At 40.5% G+C, this 14,034-nt stretch overlaps 1 protein-coding gene across 6 annotated transcripts in view; it reads left to right on the top strand.

The window, feature by feature from the left end:
- Positions 1 to 14,034, top strand: part of DIP2B (disco interacting protein 2 homolog B) — a 70,839-nt gene that overhangs the window by 7,750 nt on the left and 49,055 nt on the right. For 4 of the 6 annotated variants that reach the window (XR_012670441.1, XM_075133658.1, XM_075133655.1 and 1 more), the window contains exon 2: positions 7,978 to 8,095. The exons of the other annotated variants lie outside the window; for them this stretch is intronic. Coding sequence is in view for 3 of the 4 variants with exons in the window: in XM_075133658.1 (XP_074989759.1) it covers positions 7,978 to 8,095 (118 nt within the window). In the remaining variant the exon portion in view is untranslated. The remainder of the gene's footprint in view (positions 1 to 7,977; positions 8,096 to 14,034) is intronic. 6 annotated transcript variants of the gene reach the window in all.

Raw genomic sequence — 14,034 nt, 5'->3', positions numbered from 1 at the left:
CTGGAGGAAGTTCTGCTCTATCCCTGCCTCTCCCAATAGATCTCCCCTGCACAGAGGGAAGACACTGGTGTCTTTGAAGCCACAGGCATCTCCATACTGCAGACAAAGCCTGCTGTTCTGTTGGGAATTGATCGTCATGTGATATTTCCAGCTCCTCCTTCCGAGCTGCTGAATTTCATTACAGGAAGCTGAGAATAAGTATTTTCCCACTAAGGATTTTCCACATGAGCCATTGCTGTAGTTGCCGCAAGGGTGGACTGTGGGTGACTGGGTGGGGTGTCGAGCTGTGCTGCTGGGAGAGGGAAGGGGTGACCAGGAAGACAAGCTGTTTGTGTGGGGCAAGCCATGGGAGATTGTAGAAGTGCTAAGTTTGGAACATACAAACAAGATAAGTTGTGACGGGGCATTTGGTTGGCCATAAATTGGAAGGATGTGATCTAAAGTTGGAATGATACAGCAGATGAAGCACGAGATTGAGAGCTGCAAGATTTGCTTTCAGGTCCTGTCCCTATGTGTGACTTCATTCCATAGCTGCACGGCCACCGTTCCAAAAAGGGTAATCAGATGAGGATGTGTTAAAGAAGGTTTTGTGTTGCGTGCTGTCCCACCTCTCCCTTTAATGCATCAACTCTTCATTTAGAGTGCTGACTAATCTTTGACATGAAGAGCCATTTCAATACGAAGCACCTTTTCTGGAAATACTGTAATTTTCTCACTGAGAACAGCAGCGAATGCATGTATGACAGTATGGATGTCCTGATAAGACTGTTTTCTTTGCCTAGTGGTTGTGTCTTCATCATCACCTTTCACTGTAATTACGCACTGTGGAAGCTTTGTGTGCTTCTCTGGAAACAATGATCACATAGATAAGCTGACCAGCCAAAAGAAACCCTGAGGAAGGGAAAGAGGCTTTGAAGTTTTTTGCTTACTTTCTAGAAAGAGGTATGAGCAAAGTTAACAAACAGTTGTAAAAAGTCACGCTTTGCCTTTCTGTCAAGAAGGCAAGATGTGTAGCTAGCGTGGTTTTGTGCTGCATAGCAGCAGCTGACATTCCTGCTCACAATGTGCATTGTCACTGTGGTAAGGAGAAGGAGAGTTCCTCCGAAGAGCTGGGAAGTGACACGGCAAATTCCAGCCTGTGATTATTCACCATGCCGTGGAGAGCCGAGTCAGGTGATCTGAGCGGGAGATAAAAGGTCCTTGATCCTCAGTGGTTCTGGTAGAGGAATAAACAGATCTGCAGCTTATTAAACTATGCTGTCTTTTTTTTTTTTTCCTTAATTGAATATAAGCAGAAAATGCTTATTAAAAGTGTTCCATTTCTGGCATTAAAAAAAACCGTCATTACGTGTCCCATGGGGTGGTTCTAGCAAGGTACTGATGGCATTTGGTTGGATAAATGCAGGGCTTCTTGCAGTGCTGTTTGTGTATGTGAAAGGAGAAGGGTGTTGCTGAAAAGTTTGCTTCAGATGACTCCTTACTGTGTCTCTAAGCTGGAGAAAAGCATGTATATTCCTATGGTGTGTCCTCAAGAACTACAGTCCTGGTTTCATAACAGAGTCTTTGGCAGCAGTATTGGCTCAAGATACTCTCGCCTCTTAGCACCTTACTCTCTTCCATCTTGGAGAGCACAGGCGCCTCAGCTCTGCATTTTGTAAAGCTGTGAACTTTGGCAAACTGGCAAGGGCAATTGATTAAACTTTTAGGAGTGCAAGCTTTGTTTCTTAAAAAAATACTGAGCCATTTGCTTTATTTCATGAGCAGTGAAAGCATTTGTAGGTAACCAAATTATGAATTATTTTGATACAGGTTTTTTAAGCCTTTGTAGCAATCCTGAAAAAAACACTGAACAACACAAAACTGAAGCCTGTCCTGTGTTAGCAAAAAGTAGGTCTCATAATAGTAAAGTGGTCATGTAAATGTTTTTTGAGACCTGTGTTTATTCTTAGAGCAGAAACTTGAAGTGATCCCTTGTGGATTAAAAAAAAGAACAATTCTTATTGTAATTGGAATGAAAACCTCCGTACTTACGCAATTTTGGATTGGAAGTTGCTACAGTGAAAAGGGGGAAGTATTGTTATTTTCAGTTCACAGACAGGAAGCTGAGATGCACAGAGGTGAGGTGAGTTGCTCAGTCACACAAACCAGCCGCAGAGCCAGGCGCAGACCTGAGATCTTCTGACACTCAGCTCTCTACTCCATAGTTGAGGGTGCATTATCACTAACAATGGAAGAGACTTTGAAATAATGCAGTCTGATAACTAGTAAATGGATCTCTATACAGCATGCGGGAGTTTGCATGTTCTTCTATGTTTTCAGGTAATGTTTTAGCTGTGACAGTGATAGTGTGTTTCGGTTGAACACATGCTGATATAAACCAACTGTATTTGTGGAATTTCTCCTCTCTGCTTTAAATTCTTGAGTCCCTCTTATTCCCTGTCCTGAATCTAAAAAGTCCTGTGGTGCAGAAAAAAGTCAATTATTGAGTCCCAAACAGGGAGAATCATGGATGAAGACAAAGCAAATGAGTCAGATATAAATAATCCTATTATGTCTTGGCTGGAGCCACACCTAGAAACCTTGAACAAACATTGCTGTTCTGTTTAGTTATTCCTGCGTTTGATACACTTTACTTGTTAAGTCCTGTTTTAAAATTGCAGCATGTAAAAATTGTGTAGGGCTAGTTGCCATTAGTGTTAAAGACTTACAAACATTGCTGTAGTAATTTTGACCAGAGGCACGGATGCCTGTGCTAGAGCATATTTAATTTGTTCTCGTATTTCCCCAAAATCAGAAAAATACAAAACCTTGGAGTTGGTGTTGCCTTGAAGGCTTTCAAGGCAACTCTTTTTGCAGTAGGCCTTTTAAAAAAATGTCAGCATTTTTTTACAAAGAACAGCAAACAGGAAGATGTGATTACCCTTTGGCTTTTGTGTATCAAAACGTTGTTCATTGTACAAGGCTTTGCTAGAACACTTTTGGTAGTATCCGATTATAGCATGGAAGCTATAAAGAAAAGCATTTGGATCTAGCAAAATAATACTTGATATTTTATGATTACTGTCATGTATCTTACCAGGTAATTACTTACCTAATAGCCTGTGTCTCTTTCTTCCCTCTTTCATGGTGGATAAGCTGATTTTTAATAGATCTGAACAAAGCTATTTTTCAGATGAGACTTAAAGAAAAAAAAATTTGGACCCTTTTCCTCCCTCCCTCCTCTGATTTTAATTCTTCTGTTGTCGCTCCCGTAAAGGAGGGTCTGAAGTCTGGTCTGCTAAGTGTGGCTGTCGCTATTTCCAAGGGGTTTTTAACAGAGGTTAGGGTTTGTTTTTTGGTTCTTGTCCAAACACGTACCATTTGCTTTGCATTGTTCTTTTGTACTGACTGCTGTCCTTTGGGCTTTGTATGTGGCCTATGAAATGTGATCCTCTGGCTCAAAAGAGTTGTAGAGATTTGTCTTACGCACGCTTACCTGCAGTAATCCTTCTCGTTTTATCAGTGTTGCAGTGTGACAGCTGATGATATTCAACCCATTCATTTCCCTGGGATGTGAAGGTAATTTCTTTTGTTGAACCTGATGGGGAAAGCCAAATAGAAATAAAGGTTCATGTACTGGCAGCTCTTCAGGGGCTTATTTATGGAGGCTCACTCTCATCTACATTGACTCTGTAGCAAAGGTGACGCTTTCTTTTTTTCACATTCTAGAGATTTAAATGGATTCATCAAAGCAACAAGGGAGGGGGGCACGAAGTAAGGTAGATGATAGTGACAAAGTTCTCCATGCCATGCAGGATGCTGTAACTTGGCCTCTTCTCTTAGGAAAATAATTACTTCTTATGTTCTCTTGTTTAAAATTACAGAATATCTTCCTGTGAACAATAAAATAGTGTGAAAGACACAGACGTGTTGTACGGCACTGCAGGCACACTCCTCTTCCAGCAGAGACAGAACTATTTGGGCAGAAGGATAAAAGGAAAGACTTGGCGTGGAGAACTGGAGAAGGAGTAAATAGTTCTTCTATTAGAATTGAGTTTGGCTTCAGATTATGAAAGATCTGGCAACAGTACAGTTTAGAGCGTGTTTGCTACTTTCTATTGCTCTTGCCATGCAAAGTGACAACCTCTCAGTTGTGCTGGTACAGCTGCTCATGGGTCTGTGTTGGGATCTGGATTGAGGAGCTGACAGGCTTAAAAAAATTAACAGTATTGCTGTTGAATACTTGACATCATGAGAGGATTGCCTGCAGAATAGTCCAAGAAAGGAAGGATGAAAAGAACTAGTGAAGTGGAGAGATCTGGGAGATGTAAGAGCTGTTTTTTTTCTGTAATTCTGCTATCAAGAATAGCTATTTAAGAATAGCTTAAATTTTCTCTGGGTGAAATGCGACAAAAAGTCTCCAAGAGTTATTGTCACACTGGAGTAAGCTAGCAGTTGTTGGATTGTTTCCACGTTTTAAAGGGATTGTTTGAAGCTGTTTCATAGATTCCTAGTTGAAAGGTAGATTTCTGCTCCTTCAGCACATTCTGCCCCGAGCAATTGCAGACAGCATCTCTCTTCTTAACTCACTAAACCAGTTAATGTTTGAGCTTTGAACATATTGTCTGCTATTTAAGTGTTACATACTGTTAGATACGTAAATGAAAAAGACCGTGCTGGTTGTTCCAGGGAGTTACCTCATGGAGGGGAAAAGCTGACTTGGGTTTCCTGTGATATCCTTTACCTCTGATTGTGCAGGGTGCAAATTCAAAGCCGCCCTGCGTTATCTATGGATGGAGGCACATACGAAAAGGAAGAAGGCAGCTAGCCTAGGGCAGCTTGCCAATTGCTTTAAGCCTTTGTTAGAGACTAAAGGAAACCTGCGCCCATTTAGGCACTAGTACAGCCCCAGGGGCTTTCTTGGCCTCATATGTAAAGAAGATGAAGGCAGCCGCATGGAAATGATTGCACACTTTTGCATGTCAGTCTGCATTAGCTTTTTAGGCCCTGGTTGTTGTGTTTGAATGCTAAGACCTTGTGCTTAATTCTCAGGATTTTCATCCTGTGGGTCTCTCAGTATAGCAGTTAACCCATCTGTTGAAACTAAACCATGAGAAAAGTATCTTCTGCGCAAGAACGCTTGCAAAACCGGTCTCTTACTGAACTGCTCAGAGCCTGTATGTGACTTCATTCTGATCACAAGGAAGGAGATGTCTCCAGTGGTCAGGCTTTGCTGTGTTACCTCTGGGAAAGGTGTCTGCCTCTGTGATGACTGGTTTCTCCGTATGATAAATTCCTCATTCTCAGCTTGCTGTGTGCTGAAATAAAAAGGAGAGACAAACTCACGTATCAAAATAAATGTCAATTTTAAACCAGTGCAACCAAGCATATTAGAAATGGGCACACTTTCACTCTCAAGTCTGCGCTGCTCTGCCATTTCCCTTTCCTCTGCATGAAAAGAAGATTTTGGAGTGATTTATAGCTGTTATGCCAGTCTCATCAGGACTGCTAGGTACAGTACTGTCTGCTGTAGTTGAGTGGTTGACTTCTGCAGACTGCATTTCTGGGCTAGGGTGTTTTTTTTCCTTTTAGAGCTTTTAACATAATAATAATATCTGTGCACAGCACAATTGATACAGGTATCGTGCTTCAGAGAACTGTGATGAAGGTGTCAGGTTGTGAGCACATCCTGCGTTTGTGGCTTCTCTGTGTTTGTGTATTTTGATGGAGATGGTAGCTACCCAAGTGTGACTTCGGGGTTTCAGGAGAAATTTTGTTTTTTCTTCTTCCAGCAGAATTAGCTAGGGCTAGAGAGAACGTATCTCAGAGTTTCTTGACTAGCATCTGAGGTACTACAGCCTACAAGGTATTTTTTATGGATGCTCCAGATGGGCTGTCACTGAAAAGGCAGGTCAGCATTGTATTTGGTAGGAAGATCTAAGCTGGGATACCCTGAGGAATTTATTTTGTTTCTGTATTTTTTTTGTACAGTACTGCCTTACGCTTCTAGAATGCCCAATGCTTAAGAAGAAATGATCCTGTTGTACAAAGGATATTGAAGAGAAGTGGTTGCTTTATTTCCCAAACATCATCATTTCTCTTAAGAGACTATTATGTAGTATGGCACAACTTTCACTTATATGAAACATATGGAGTCAGCAGACAAGTCTTACTGAACAAATTGGAGGGCAGCAATCCAAACCGATGCCTGTTGTCTACAGTCCTCCTTTTTCAGAGTTTTTGCTTAATTGTAAGCTTTCTATTTGGACTTTAATTCTTTAGTTTCTCTTTCTTGGCAGAGTATCTTGTCTTAAATGATTGCTGTCAACACATCCTTAGCCCTTCCTGCTCCCTCCCCATCCCCCTAAATTGTGTAGTACACTCTGTGGTGCTTCAGACTGTTATAAAAAGGCCAGTATGTTTGTAGTTGAAAGCAAAGCCTGCTGTGAATATAATATTTTATCAAAAAGATATAAGCATCTCCCTGTTAATATTATTACATTGACACACTGGTTTTATAAACATTTTAGCGCTCTTTGAAATGGTTGATATCTAGTGATTATGGCTCCATTAGGCGTAGTAGCAGATGGTTCATATACCAAGTACTTTTTATGTTGTCATCTATAGCAGAAATACTGAAATGAAAGGGAATGTTAAATTCTCATCTCTTCAATGGTAAGGCTGGGGAAATTAGCATGTGGTATGGTGGAGGACCTCGTATTAATGTAAGATTGTGTGACCAAGGAGGAAGTAAACTAATATCTAGAATGATGCAGAATAGACTGGAGAGGGATAATGAATCATGCTGGAGCAAGACAGTAGAGAGCATGGATACTGGAATGGGTTGTAAGCCAGTGGAACAAGACTACAATTAGGATGATCTTCAGATGGGTAGACCACAGTATTCTGTAGGATTTCCAGGTTTTAGAAGAGGTAGGACTCCTGCAGTTACCGAGTTAGAGGGTGAGGCCTGGAAAGTCCCTGCCTTCTTTACCAGACAAAACAGAGGTGGAATTAGGCCATGGACATCAGATAACTTTGCCAAGGTCATACTGTGGAGCTGAAACAGCAGCTTTGCCAAACATCTGCAGTTGCCCTATGCACCTGCGTTCATTTGTGGCTTCCATCATGTTTTTTTCAACAGGCATGATGTGGAATTGGAGACCTCTGTGTTGCCACAAATGACTCTAAGATAAGTCTGATTTAACATCCTCTGCAATTCTTAGCTTGCTTTTTCAGGTGATGCTATTGTTAAGTTTTGTCTTGTTTTTTTTGTTTGGGTTTTGTTTTTTTTTTTTTTTTTCCCCCTGGACATTTTAGAGTTGTATATTCTTAAATTTTGCTCTGTCCATGACTAGAGAGAAATTAGCTAGCACTTCAGGGTTTTTTCCTGCAAGAACCAGAGAGTTCAAAGTCTTGGGCTTCTGTTTTAGATGAGTATGTTGGAGGGCTTACATGGTTTTTTGCATAGTAATAAAAACAGGCTAATGCTTTTAGAACTAAGTGCTAGTGGGAAGTAAAGCAATAAAGATTAGTTTGTTATATGAAGTAATTCTGCTTATACCTTTGAGGGAGATTGGCTATTACTAAGAGAAACTGCACAGTCACCTTTGCTTTAAATTTATTGCAGAATGAAAAATTAAAACATGATCTCACTCATTAAAAATAAGTAATTGATGTCATCATTCAATTAAAAGTTTTTTTGGGAGCTTTTGGCAAGTCATTCCTGGTTGCTATTAAGACCTGACCAACCGAGTGTCCTTGAATTGGAGGGAATGGGGGATAGTTCTCTGCTAAGTAACTGAAAGATAAGGGAGCATCTCAACAAAATACCTAACTAGCAAAACCAAGCAAACCAACCAACTCTAAACTACTGTAAGGCAGTGCTACCAGTGTGCTTCTCTTTCATGGAGATTTCTGTCATGAGGTTAGTTAGAGTCAAAGCACAATTCTGAAGTAAAGTTGAATATACTCCTCTTAATGCGCTTGTCTTTCCAGGTACCTGGCTTGAAGATGAACGTTCTGAATATGCGTGTGCATCAAAAGTGGGGCTTTGAAGGGAGCGGTTGTAAATTTATCGTCAGCACAAGTTTTTCTCATCAGGCTGAACATAACTGTAAGGCCAAGGCAGTATTGATAACCTTTTGTCTCTGCTTTTCATTAGCTGGCATTGTAACAATTAACTGTTGTTACTAGTTTACTGTGAATACGTTTTTGCTGGTTGTTGCTTTTTCAGACAGCTTGCAGTTCCCAACCTGTACAGCTATAGCTTGTTTTTTTTGTCTGTTTTATTCATAATTCCATCTATGCATCACTGTTTGCAAGAAGTCTTTCATCTCTAGCTGTGGGCTATGCAGAACTGGAGTGCCAAAGGAGACTTGTGTTTTTGTGCTGGCTTCATCATTTTCAGAACATTAATATTTAATTTAGGCTTTTTAAAGCTTTTAGCAGATTTGTCAGGCTTTCTTCCCTGTGGTAGTGAATGTGAGGACAACTTGAGAGCGCGTTCTGATTAACTTACAATATGGAAAGTGGTTTTATTTATTTTGATTTATGACTGAAATACTTTTAAGAAACTCACCCTGTTCTGTAAGTAACTTTGCCGTAAACTTAACCATAAAATAGATCCAGCATTTTTTCCTTTTCTCCAGCTAGAGTCCAGCCAAGCAAATACTGTATCACATCCAAGTAACACTTTTTCTTGCCCATAAGGACCAGTCTGTATTGTCACTCTCCAGTGAAAAACATGGATGCAGGCAGCTGTGCTGTGTGGGGAGTAGCAGGTTTCAAAGAAACCCTCAGTGGCACGTACTCTGCCACTTCTTGTTCCCTCGCTCTCCTCCATACAGAGCGAGGCACTGATGCTGAACTTCTAAATCTCAAAGTGATTTTGCCATGACAGAAATTGTTCTGTTCTCGAGTGTTGCTTTCGTGCAAGCAAGCAGTGCCCACACGGGTGTTTTGATGACAAGGAAGTGTTCAACTTTCACATGGTTAGGGCTGAAATGTGGTTATTTACACTGCTGTTCTATGTTTAGAAGTTTATATAAATGATATTTCATAAATTTTGACCCATTTTCATGATAAACTTGATTTTGGAGAGATTGCAGCTTGTTAGCACAAATACACCATGAAATTTTTACTTGTTACTAGAAGTAAAGTTTCTTCTCTTCCAAATTCAAGATGTTTTGTTCAAGTGAAGAGCACACGACATCAGGGCAGATCTGGTGCAGGTAGGTGGTTGCCTTTCAGTGCATGAGATAATTTGGCCTGAAAAACATTTGGAACCAGTTTAGAGATTGATTGGTTTTTTCACTCTGACTGTGCAGCTGCCTTCAGTACACAAGCTCATAGTTGTTTTGCATCGTGCTCACCGAGTTCTTGATTAGGCCTGTGCAGGAGTTTATGCTTTTCAGCTGACAGCCCTCTGAGCTGTGACCGAGTCCCACTTTGAGCCTCTTGAAGTCTGGTGTTCGTGATTCAAGATGGAAACAACAAAGGGAAAACGCAGTCGGCATTCTGGCCTTTGACAGAGGCCGTTTTTGTTTACCAGTTAATGTTTCTTTCCAGTTGGCTAGTGTTTGCTGGGTTGGTGGATCTGTTGTTTAAAAGAATTTGTTTACAGCTAACTCTTGTCTTTTGATACTTTAATGCTCAATTTACCAACAGGAGTTTTTCATTTACCTGCTGAAAGCTGTGTCATTTCTAGAGGAACATGTTTGTTTTTCTTTCCTTTTTATTGTAAATAAACTCATTGTGGTTTATTTCCATTGTATCAGATGTCTCTGGCCTTTGTGGGAACACAGTGCAGAAGCATCAAAATCAAATAGAACAATTTGGAGAGTAATTGTGTCTAGGTGTTTGCTTATTCAGCAAAGCAGTATTTGCTTGCTCTTCGGATATGCCAGGTGCCAGATGTAAAACTCGCTTCCTTTTTTATTGATATTCAGCTCTTGTGTGTAGTTAGAGGGCTGATTCATTAATATTACAAGTGTCGTACGTATTGTGTTAGGGCCAGTCCCTATTTTGCAGTCCTCTAAAGTGGAGACAGTGTTGTTGGAAGCTGTCCAATTTGTTCTTCACGAGGCTTCTGTCAGTGAGATTATTAGGCTTTAATCTGTCTCATGGTGATAGCTTTGCTTTTCCAGAAGGGAGTTACTTTTGTGTGTAGATCAGACCACGCCAGAGCTGGTCATTGGCCTGTTGAGAGGATGCCTGCTGTAACGAGAAGAGCTTACCTTGCAGAGAGGAGGGATTGCTGTCAGATTTTTCTGAGCAATTCGGAATACTAAAGCAGCTTTACGGAAATACTGGCCTAGGTAGACCAGGGCTAGGGAGGAATTCAGATGAGATGTTTTCTCAGCCTCTCTATCTAGACTGCTGCAGAGATTGTAGTTATTGTGCAAACAAAGCAGCGATTGTCCAAAGCTTTGTGTCATCCTCTGTTTTTTGTTTTATTGAGAGCCTCAATTCCCCACTCTCGGAAAATTTCAAGCAAGGTGTTTTGGAGTCATTTGTTGTGATTACTTTGCTGTTATCGTCTGCTTTATTTTTCACTAATGAAAAATTAACAAGATAGAAATTTTCTCATGTAGAGTTTGGTTATGTGAATGTTTGACGAGAAAATGTGATCTCAGAAGCAGCTTCTTAACAAGGTTGCAATGACAAATTTTGTAATAAATATACAGTGTTTTGGAAGCATATTGTATCATAAATAATTCCTGTATTAATTTGCTGTCAAAGACTTAAATTTTCAAACTAAATCACATCTGTAACTGCAATATCTTTTTTTGTGAGCTCTTTTGGGCATTTTTTTTGCATTCTTTTTCTTTTTGTCAAGTTGCTGACTGTGTGCTCTTAAATAATCCCACTGATTTCTCCATACTTCCTTCCCTCTACAAATAAGACATTTGAGAATTCAGTTTTTTTAAATTGGAAAAGGAAATATTGCACCCTTAGAGAGGCCACAGTAGGAAAATTCACTGTAAGTAGTAATTGTGGTTTTGGAGATAGCTTGTGGAATGAGATCTTTCTTACTTTTAAGCCTGTTTGTTTAGGTTCAAGGTCCACTGATGTCAATGTAGAAAAGATATTTGTCCTCATGGTTTTGTGAAAATATGTTATGACAGTGATGACATACTGATACAAGGTAAGAAAAATCCATGTGTTAGGATCTTCCCATTTTGGAACGGCAGAAGTATCTGTCTGATATTACAATATGCTGCATAACAAGGCCAGCAGATTGAGATTGACCAGTCCTTCTCTTCATGATAATAGCATGTTTTTTCTGTTTAAAAGCAGACAGTGCAAGGACCACTTTGTACCAAAAATTGAATGTCATTCTCTTTAAAGAGCTGTTAGTGTGCAAAATTAGGAGGAATCGATGTGCTGGGAGAGGTGGGTATTTTCCCTTGAGGTAGCTAAATTCAGTAACTTTGTGGTGGATTTCCAGCATGCAGCTGGGTTGTTGAGCTGTGCCATGAGGGTTCTCATGTTTGCTGCTGTATTACATTTTGCCCATTATTTTGATCTTCCACGCAGCTTAAAGGCTTTCACATGAGAAGGATCTTGCCACATCCTGCTATCCAGCCTCTGAACAAAGTGCGTCTGAAGCAGACATTGACTCTTCTTTAGCGTGCCGAAAGAGCCCCGAACAGAAGTCGTTCCTTGCATGATCTTTCTTGTAAAGAGCATTGCAGCTGACAGAATAATGGCTTTTCTTAGGCTTGCTGGTGACATGCCAACATGGTTTCCTTAGCAGTGAAATTCCTCGAGAAGCCACGGTTGCTGATGTAAACATAACTGAAAGCTTAACACAGCCCATACTGAGCTCAGGGCCCGAAATCCGCTTCTTATGCCATGCTGTACAGTGCATTTTTCTTCTGCTCTTTCTATTTAAATCTGATTTCGCAAGCTTATAACCGACTTGAATGAGTTGTACTCTTCAATCCAGAAAAGATGGCCTGGTCTCTGCATAGAGGAGCCTGTACAGACTCCGGGGCTCGTACGCAGCAAGGGTCGCTCCATGGGGCAGCCTCCCATAAACGTGAATATAGCTCGGGTTTTGTAGAACTGTGTTTGGGATGGAGGTGGGGTTATTTTAAATAACCATGTGCAGAGCAGGTTTAAGGTTATTTAACAAAGTGCTTTGGTTCCCGCTAGTCAGGCTTAAAAAAAATGAATAGCAAAATGAAGAACCGTTTCGTAGCTGCTCACTGAGTCTGCCTCCTGTCTTTTTGTCAGGTACGCTTCTGGAATTTGGTGGGAGTTTCCGCAAGTCAAATTACTAGTGTTGCACACTAATTTGAGGCTGGGTAAAAGATTAATAATTGTATTGCTTTAACTTTAAGTAGTGGAATCCTACTATGGTGACTAATACTGTTTAATAGTAACTATCCTAGAATAAGCACTTGTTAATGCTGTAAAATGACTGTGGTTTGTGTTTCAGATTTCAGTGCTTTGGGAAGAACAATGTATTTTGCTCTCACTTTCTCTGCTGCTTTTTTCTGTGAAATGGGAGTGACATCCTTGCAAATACACACTTGGTACTACCTCTTTGGGAAGGCCAGGGTAGGAAGCATGTGGGAAAACGTGTCGCAATAGATGTCTCACCTCTTTAGTTTTGAAAAATTCATTCTTATGATTGATTTTTTTTTTTTTTAAATTGATTTTTGTTTCGGGAGTGATCTTTTAAGTGCTAATGCTTTCATCAAGATCTCTTTCTTTGTTTCGTCATGCATAATCATCGAGCTCATCGCACTATGATTTGGAATAGCATTTTCCCATCTGGAAATACGTAATTACTCTGCTACCGTGCAGTATGTCATGCCAACTAGGTTAGTGCTCTGTTAACACTGTGTTTAAAGGGAGGTCAGAGTTGCATTTCCATACCTGAATATTTGTGTGAGCAGCGCTGTGTTTGATTAATAGATAGGGGAATAATTGCTCTTAACTTGTTTCTTATCCCATTCTTGCATCTTATTCAAGAATCTAGAATTTAATTACAAAAAGTAACTTCAGGTAGAGTTGGACTGAAATGGGCTGCATATCCAAACTGCTTTTTGGGATGGTTTCGCAAGGTGTTGCTACGGTGTCAGATTTGAAGGAGTTACCAGCAAAGAGTACCTGTGGCAGTTGACTTATGTTAGAAAAATTGAAGCCTGTTGCAAGAGAATTATTAAATATTGGCATCCGAGAGCCATGAAAGGGTAGGCAATAGGAATTGTGCACAGGATTAAAACCCATAGTAACTTCTATCTTAGCCAGGTGGATCCACTGTAGTAATATTCTGATGCTTTTGTGTGGCCACGTTAACTTGGTGAACAAAAGGCTGCAAAAATATGATCAGGTTTCTGTGTGAGATTGCTGAGAGGAAAACAGCCCCGGCGAGGGCCCATCCTCCCCTGGAACCGAGGTGCCGAATAAATGCCAGGGACTGTTTGGTTTCATTGAATACCTCGGACTGGAAACTGTGGTGTTGCCGATGGCTGTGGGTGGGGTAGAAGCTTCGTACATCTGACTTTAATCAATCACCAGGTTTGTCAGAGCCCCAGACTGTCACTGAACGCTGTTTACTGCAGGTTGTGGTAAACCCAAGGGAAGATATCATTTGACTTTCTAATTGTGGGCGGCTATCTACGTGAGTCTTAAGTATTTTGCAGCGAGATACAGAGTTCTCTTTGGGTGCCTGCGTGTTTTTGTTTTTATTTTTATTCCTGGGCTAAAAACAGGCTTGATTTGGAAAATCATCTATCCACACTGGTCTATCTTGTGGAGAAAGTGCATACTGTTTAGAATAGGCAAGGAGTTTACGTGTGTGTAATCTTTTGTAGTTGGGCCGGACAGACAACTCCTAGGAGAAGGTTATCAGCACTCACTGTTCTAATAATTCAGTTTCTACCTTAAGGAAGACAATGATGTACCTACCTACTGAATAAGTGCTGAATCACAGGGTTGTTACTCTTGCACAAAGTTTAGTCATTTCCTGGGAAACTTCTGTTTTCAGTCTAGTGGTAGAGGGCTAGGTCTGTGCGTTTGTGCTGAGGATTCAATACC

Source organism: Calonectris borealis, chromosome 30, assembly GCF_964195595.1.
Source record: "Calonectris borealis chromosome 30, bCalBor7.hap1.2, whole genome shotgun sequence".
Taxonomy (NCBI): domain Eukaryota; kingdom Metazoa; phylum Chordata; class Aves; order Procellariiformes; family Procellariidae; genus Calonectris; species Calonectris borealis.
Note: the sequence above shows the minus strand (reverse complement) of the source record. Positions and strands in the feature narration are given on the sequence as shown.